The following is an 8,127-nucleotide window of genomic DNA, read 5'->3' as shown; positions in this document are numbered from 1 at the left end:
TTTTTTTTTTTTTTTTTTTTTTTGGAGACGGAGTCTCACAGTATCGCCTGGGCTAAAGTGCAATGGCACGATCTCAGCTCACTGCAACCTCCGCCTCCTGGGTTCATGCAATTCTCCTGCCTCAGCCTCCTGAGTAGCTGGGATTATAGGTGCACACCACCACGTCTGGCTAATTTTTTGTATTTTTAGTAGAGACAGGGTTTCACTATGTTGGCCAGACTGGTCTTGAACTCCTGACCTCATGATCCGCCCGCCTCGGCCTCCCAAAGTGCTGGGATTACAGGCCTGAGCCACTGTGCCTGGCCCCTCTTGCACTTTGGTTTTGGAGATAGCTTCTTTCATTAACCTCATGAGCTCAGCTCTGTTAGCTTCAAACTTTTCTTCCGCAGCTTCCTCACTGCTCTCAGCCTTCATAGAATTGAAGAGAATTAGAGTCGTGCTCTGGATTAGGATTTGACTTAAAGGACTGTTATGGCTACTTTAATCTTCTATCCAGACCATTAAAACTTTCTCCATATCAGCAATAAAGCTGTTTCACTTTCTTATCATTCATGTGTCCACTGAAGCAGCACTTTGAATTTCCATTATGTTTTTCTTTTTTTGAGACAGAATCTTGCTCTATCATACAAGCTGGAGTGCAGTAGCACAATCATAGCTCACTGCAGCCTCAAACTACTGGGCTCAGTCTCCCGAGAAGTTAGGGACTACAGGTGCTCGCCACCGTGCCTGGCTATTTTTTTTTTTTTTTTTTGGTAGAGATGGGGGTCTTGCTATGTTACCAGGGCTGGTCTCAAACTCATGGCCTCAGGTAATCCTCCCATCTCAACCTCCCAAAGTATTGCAGTTACAGGTAAGAGCCACCAGGCCCAGCCAAGCACTTTTAATTTCCTTCAAGGACTTTACCTTTACATTCACAATTTGACTAAGTGTTTAGCACAAGAGACCTAGCTTTCAGCCTGTCTTGCATTTTGACATACCTTCCTCACTAAGCTCAATCATTTCTAGCTTTTGATTTAAAGTGAGACATGCGACTGTTCCTTTCTCTTGAACAATCAGAGGCCACTGTAGGGTTGTGATTTTGTAATTTGAGTATTTTTTTTGTCTTAGGAGATGGGGGGCTCGAACAGAGGGAGAAAGACTGGAAAACAGCCAGTTGGTGAAGCAGTCAGAACACACATAATACTTATCAATTAAGTCTGTTGTCTTATATGGGCCCAGTTTGTGGTGCCCTAAAATAATTACAATAGTAACATCAAAGATCACTGATCACAGATCACCATAACAGATATAACAATAATTTACAAAGCTTGAAATATTGCAAGAACTACCAAGTGTGATATAGAGGCATGAAGTGAGCACATGCTGTTAAAAAAAATGGCACCAACAGACTTGCTCAACACAGAGTTGCCATAAACTGTCAGCTTGTTTAAAAAAAAAAAAAGTTATCTGAAAAGTGTAATAAAAGTGCAACAAAATGAGGTATGCCTGTACATACACACCTATGATCAAGTTTACTGTATAAAAATTAGGCACAGTAAGAGATTAACAATAATAACTAATAATAGAACAATTATAACAATGTGCTGGCATCACTACTCCTGCACTTTGTGGTCATTATTAAGTAAAATGACACAAACACTGCAATAGTTTTGACAGTCAATAACAGTTAATCTGATGACTTAGGCCATTACATGGGTGGGCAGCATATACTGTGTGGATGGATCTACAGGACCAAGGGATGATTCACATCCTGGGCAGGACAGAGAAGGAAGGTGTAGGATTTCATCACGCTACCCAGAATGGCATACAACTTAAATCTTATGAATTATTTATTACTGAAATTTTCAATTTAATATTTTTCAGACCAAGAATAACTAAAACTGGAAAGTGAAACTGCAGATAAGGGGAGATTACTGTAAACCTCATAGTAATTCGGTCATAATAATCACGAACATTAATCTTGTATACCATTTAATTAAAATGATAGCTTGTAGAGTTTTAAGTTGTGGTGACCAGTTTTTACCTATACTAAATAGACGTTTCTATGCTTTCTGCAGCAATTTTATCAGTTAGTTATAGCTTTCCTGCTTATGTTTTCATTGTTATCTTCTCAGCTCTCACTGGTAGACCCTGCTACTGTACTTACCTCTATTACATGTGTTGCCTCCTTCTCATCCACTTCAGAACTAGAAAAATATCTATTATGTAAAGTTATAAAGTCTGAGCCAGGGCAGACTATCCAGAGATAAAATATGTAAGCTTTAGGGAGGCTGAGGGGAGCGGATGGCTTGAGGCCAGGAGTTCAAGACCAGCCTGGCTAACATGGTGAAACCCCATCTGTACTAAAAATACAAAAATTGGCTGGGCATGGTGGCATACACCTGTAATCCCAGCTACTAGGGAGGCTGAGGCACAAGAATCACTTGAACCCAGAAGGCGGAGGTTGTAGTGAGCTGAGATCATGCCACTGCACTCCAGCCTGGGTGACAGAGCAAAACTCTGTCTCGAGGAAAAAAAAAAATATATATATATATAAGCTTTAACTATACCAAGTATTTCCTTTCGGGTCTTGGCTCTATTCCACATAGCTGAACTTGCCATATCTATTAATTTACAGATATATGAGGTTAGTGCAGAAGGAATTGTGGTTTTGGCCATTATTTTCAAAATAAATTAATAAATGTTAATAAAGGTACAACCAACCTACAATTATTATACTACATTAAATCTCATTTTAATAAAATATTTTTTACCAATATATTTCTTTTGTACTATTGATATTGCCAACAGTTTTAAATTATATTTTTATAAAACCTTTAACAATATCCTACTAAAATGTAAAATAGAAATTACTAGCCAACACCACACTAAACATCATAAATGACATTACATACTTTTCGTACTTAACAATTTTGTTATAGCTGTGTTTATGGGCCCCATATTAACACATCATTTCAACTTAACTCATTTAAAAAACTTCTAATTCAATTATACATAATGTATAATACTAACTTTAGAGTTTGCATAGCCATGCTTAGGGAATTATAAAGAGATGGCTCTCCATGGCAGGTCATATCCACAGCTTTCTTCAAAGATGTTATATGTTTTCTTGGGTTTCCTAAAATAGAAATAAGATCTTTAAATAAAATCCTATATATTAAAAAAGTTTCTTTCTCTCAAAATTTACATATCTAAGATGTTAAAGAACAGAATCCTTTCAATTTGCATTTCTGTTGGAATTTTATCTCAAATATTTTGTAAATAGTCTCACTTCATACTGAAAAACATAATACAAATAATCTCCTTATAGACTAGCATACATATTTTAAAATAATATTAACCTAGAGTGCATTTTTTTACTCTTAATATTTCCACATTTCATCATTTTTAAGATGAATACATTTTCACATTTTAACATCTCTGAAATCAGCATGTGTTTAATAATCACTGGTAGCCAGCAGCACTTGTAACATAGTCTTTGCCTGCTCATATGTGAACCTACAAATAGGTCTTCACATATTGTTGCTTCAATTGCATTATGTACATTGTCCTCTTCATGGTGAGTTTAACTGCCATTTAAAATGTTTTTAAGGCCGGGCGCGGTGGCTCACGCCTGTAACCCCAGCACTTTGGGAGGCCATGGCATGCAGATAACCTGAGGTCAGGAGTTCAAGACGCACCTGGCCAACATGGTGTAAACCCCATCTGTAGTAAAAATGCAAAAATTAGCTGGGTATGGTGGCACACACCTGTAATCCCAGCCACTAGGGAGGCTGAGGCACAAGAATCGCTTGAACCCAGAAGGTGGAGGTTGCAGTGAGCTGAGATCACACCACTGCACTCCAGCCTGGGCAACAACAGCAAAACTCCATCTCAAAAAACAAACAATAAAATGTTTTTAAAAAGGCTGTTAATACAAAAGGCTATATTTTTATGTAGAAAGGTGTGGAACATAGCAGTGAGGCATAGATTTATTATTAATGAAGCAAATATTGGTGGAAGAATGCATGCAATCCCGTATTTTTCTTGAGGGAAGAAATCAAGAGCTTTACAAGACCTAAGAAAGGAATAGTCCCACAAATAGACAAAGCTGTGTTATCTTCTCTTACCAAATAGCATCTGAAAAGATTGTCTATCTTATGCCAAGCAATTCAAATGAAGGGGGGAGAAGTTGCCAAATCCTTTTTTTTCTTTTTAATATAAAAATTTTTTATAGACAGGATCTGGCACTGTTGCCCAGGCTGGAGTGCAATGGGGCAATCTCGGCTCACTGCAACCTCTACCTCCCAGGCTCGAACCATCCTCCCACCTCAACCTCCCAAGTAGTTGGGACTACAGGTGCCCAGCACCACACTCAGCTAAATTTTTTTTTATATTTTTGGTAGAGACAGGGTTTTGCCATGTTGTCCGGGCTAGTCTTGAATTCCTGGATTCAAGCAATCCTCCGGTCTCAGCCTCTCAAAGTGCTGGGAGTACAGGTGTAAGCCGCCACGCCCAGCCCCCAAAGTAACAGACATGTCAAATTACCAAGAAGCTAGTATAGCCAACTCATATATCATTTGATATTGTGTCAAAGTTTAACTACTACGACTTTTCCTTCTTAATGGCTTATAAAAGTATACTGTAATTGATGGAATCTGAGTTTCAATGAAATATAGTATTCCGTAAACATTTTCCATTTCAGCACTGTCTTCGTATCAAATCATTAAATTGATTTTGTCATAAAATATAATCCATCAAAGTATACTTTTAAACGTTTAATTTTTAATCTGTCACTATTACACATAATGTTACAAAGAGTATTTTTGTAGAGTGATCATTCTCCTTCCATAACATTTCCTAAATATAATTTCAGGAACAATTTTTATGCTGTTCTAAAAAATGCTGAGCTAATTTATAAGACTATCAGCACTATAAATAACAGTTTCTCTGTGGTTCCACAAGCAACATATTGCTTTTGAAACTTAATTTTGCTCATTTAAAATATATTAAAAAATAAAATATTATGGAATTGGGTGGAGTTTTTTTGGACTACTAGTTTCCCTTATTTAATTTCTGGGGTTTTTTTCTGTGTGAATCATGTCTTGTCTATTCATCAACTTGGGAGCTCCCTTGAGTTTTTATTCATCTGAGTAAGTTTTAAAATATTAACTATTTGTAATATTTAATATTTACTGCAAGTATTTTAGATTCATAAATTTTAGAGATGAAAAGTACCTCACTAAGCAGACCAAATCCCTCACTTCATAAGTGAGAAAATTAATCTAAATCTAAACAAGTGAAATGACTTGCCCAAAGACATATGCCTACTTAACTGCAGGACCAGCAGCACCCAAACCTAGATCTCCTGGCTCTCTATCCACTTCTCTTCCTACCCTACAAAATTATTTTTAATCTCCCACTGTGTTATGGGTATAGGAAAAAAGCATACCACAATAGTGTCAGTGTGGTTTACAGCAGTGGTCTGATTGGAGGAAAAAAGGTGGCTTCAAGAGGCCTGTCAGAATCTCCAGAGTATTTTTCATCTTTACGTATATGACTTTACTAACATCCATAGAAAACTGCTGGGGCTGAACACAGTGGCTCACGCTTGTAATCCCAGCACTTTGGGAGGCTGAGGTGGGTGGATCACCTGAGGTCAGGAGTTTGAGATCAGCCTGGCCAGCATGGTGAAATTCTGTCTCTACTAAAAATAAAAAAATCAGCCAGGCCTGGCAGTGCACACTTGTAATCCCAGCTACTCGGGAGCAGGAGGCAGGAGGATCACTTGAATCCGGGAGGCGGAGGTTGCAGTGAGCCAAGATAGCGCCACTGCACTCCAGCCTGGCAACAGAGTGAGAGACTCCTTCTAAGAAAGACAGAAAGACAGACGAAAGACAGACAGAAAGACAGAAAGACAGAAAGACAAGAAAGACAAGAAAGACAAAGAAAGAAAGACAGAAAGAAAGAAAACTGCTGGTAATTTGGGGTGGGTAAAGTGAGAGGAAAGTACTGACCCTATAGCCCTACCTTGGAGGAACCATCTTCTTCCACTACATAATAATCCTGCTTAGTTCATATGGTGCTGACCCTACTTCTATCCTCCTCTGGGCATTGGCAGGCAATTGAAGCATACAAACAAAATACTTCATTCACTGGCCACTTTGTTCGTGGATGGGCAAATCGCAAGTCAGGCCAATCAGAGTTCTCCCAAGACGTGTGCTGAAGCTATAGGCTACGGGTATAATGTAGACTGGGACAATTAAGAGACATCTTTTCAACTTCCAGAAAATCTATCCGAGAATGAAGCCCGACAAAGCCAGGACCCCAACATACACAGCAGCTATATATGGAATTGGCCCACCTTTGAATATAGCCAAAAATGTTCCTTCTGCATCTAAGCTAGCGTGACATTCTTTTGGTTACTCACAACTGAGTTTCTTGGATCACTCCAAGCCAATGTACATTTCACTCCTCGCCAATGTACATTTCACTCCTCACTGCATTTAATGAAAAACTACTAATGAAGAAAGTATGTCATTTCCCTTATGTGTGTTGGCAAGGATAAAAGGTTGAGAACCAGATTTAAGGGATAGCGTGTTTCACAGAAAATAAAATAGAATCAGTGATGCAAATTTGTAACAGCATATATACCAAAGCAAATTTAAAAATGCCATTACTACGTTTTGCAACTAAAATTCAGTTAGGTATGTCATGGAAGCAGAAAAATTGATTCATTAGCAATAGCTACAGTTTAATTTTTATACTTTTTCCCTTTTAAATTAGATGCTTAACTTTTTAAGAATTTAAAGATGAACTGGATTTTATAAATAATTACAATAACTGTATTTTAATATTTTCAGGATAAGGCCAGGCGCGGTGGCTCAAGCCTGTAATCCTAGTGCTTTGAGAGGCCGAGGCGGGCTGATCACAAGGTCAAGAGATCAAGACCATCCTGGCCAACATAGTGAAACCCCATATCTATTAAAATACAAAAAATTAGCAGGGTGTGGTGGTGGGCACCTGTAGTTCCAGCTACTCAGGAGGCTGAGGCAGGGAATCCCTTGAACCCGTGAGGCGGACTTTGCAGTGACCCGAAATCACGCTACTGCACTCCAGCCTGGTGACAGAGCAAGACCCCGTCTCCAAAAAAAAAAAAAAAAAAAAGAAAGAAAAAAAAAATTTCAGGATAAGCACATACAGATTTTAAATAAAAACATTTATATTCAATGTAATTATTACTTGCCACTATGAAGAACTCAATTTAGAATAGTTAACATTGTATCCTAAGAATATAATGGTGGGGGAAATGTTATTAAATTGTTTCCCCTAGAGAAGACAGAGGAACCCTTCACGTTACTTATTAAGCAGACATACAAACAGGGCTACGAGGTTGGGTAAATAAAGCAAAGTCCTTGAGTCATGTAAAGGTAATTTTATGCATACCTGAGAGTTCAGTCAATTTTTCAGCTCTTTTACTCTTAGTCACAATTATTCCAATCTTGAAATAAAAACAAAAATTATTATTAATCTAATAAGTTATTTCTTCCCATTAAGAATATATATAACTATTCCTGTAGATCATATTGGGGCAGAAAAAAATAATTTACATAGCTAAAATAAACTAGTAATTACAAAAGAAAGAAGCAACAGGTGAGAAACTTTTTCTCATGGTGTTTTTGGCAAATAAATTTAGCTATGAGTTCACCATACATTGTTTAACTTTTAGAGTTATTATGCTTTTCATTTTTAAGTATACCGGAAACTGGTTAAACAATTTGGGTAATTCACAAAATACATGTCCAAGTTTTAAAAATAAATTACATTTGGAAGCAAAACATGAATCTAATTCTGAATTCTATCATTTATATACGTACCTGACTAATAGGATTTTGATCAAAATATTCCTCTACAAAGTATTCCAACAACTGTTTAAATAAAAAAAGACATACTAGATAAAGGCAAAATAACAATCATAAAGAACATGTCCAAGTGATGTTTCAAGCATCACTTCTTATGACTTTTAAACTTACAGATTTTCAAAAAATTTTAAGTAATAAAAATATTAAACAGTAAAAACCTTAATTTGAAATGGTGGGTAATGAGATAGGTTTGAGCTAGGTTTTAAAAGATGGAACCATTTGGATG

The 8,127-nt window shown here is 37.2% G+C and overlaps 1 protein-coding gene across 7 annotated transcripts in view; it reads right to left on the bottom strand.

Moving 5' to 3' along the window:
- The window catches only part of GTF2H2 (general transcription factor IIH subunit 2), a 34,710-nt gene that overhangs the window by 19,273 nt on the left and 7,310 nt on the right, over positions 1 to 8,127 (bottom strand). For all 7 annotated transcript variants that reach the window (XM_025387888.1, XM_025387885.1, XM_025387883.1 and 4 more), the window contains 3 exons: positions 7,857 to 7,907; positions 7,426 to 7,480; positions 3,013 to 3,118 (listed from right to left, as the gene is read on the bottom strand). In XM_025387888.1, coding sequence (XP_025243673.1) covers positions 3,013 to 3,118; positions 7,426 to 7,480; positions 7,857 to 7,907 — 212 coding nt within the window. The remainder of the gene's footprint in view (positions 1 to 3,012; positions 3,119 to 7,425; positions 7,481 to 7,856; positions 7,908 to 8,127) is intronic.

The sequence above is a fragment of the Theropithecus gelada genome, chromosome 6, assembly GCF_003255815.1.
Source record: "Theropithecus gelada isolate Dixy chromosome 6, Tgel_1.0, whole genome shotgun sequence".
NCBI lineage: Eukaryota > Metazoa > Chordata > Mammalia > Primates > Cercopithecidae > Theropithecus > Theropithecus gelada.
Note: the sequence above shows the minus strand (reverse complement) of the source record. Positions and strands in the feature narration are given on the sequence as shown.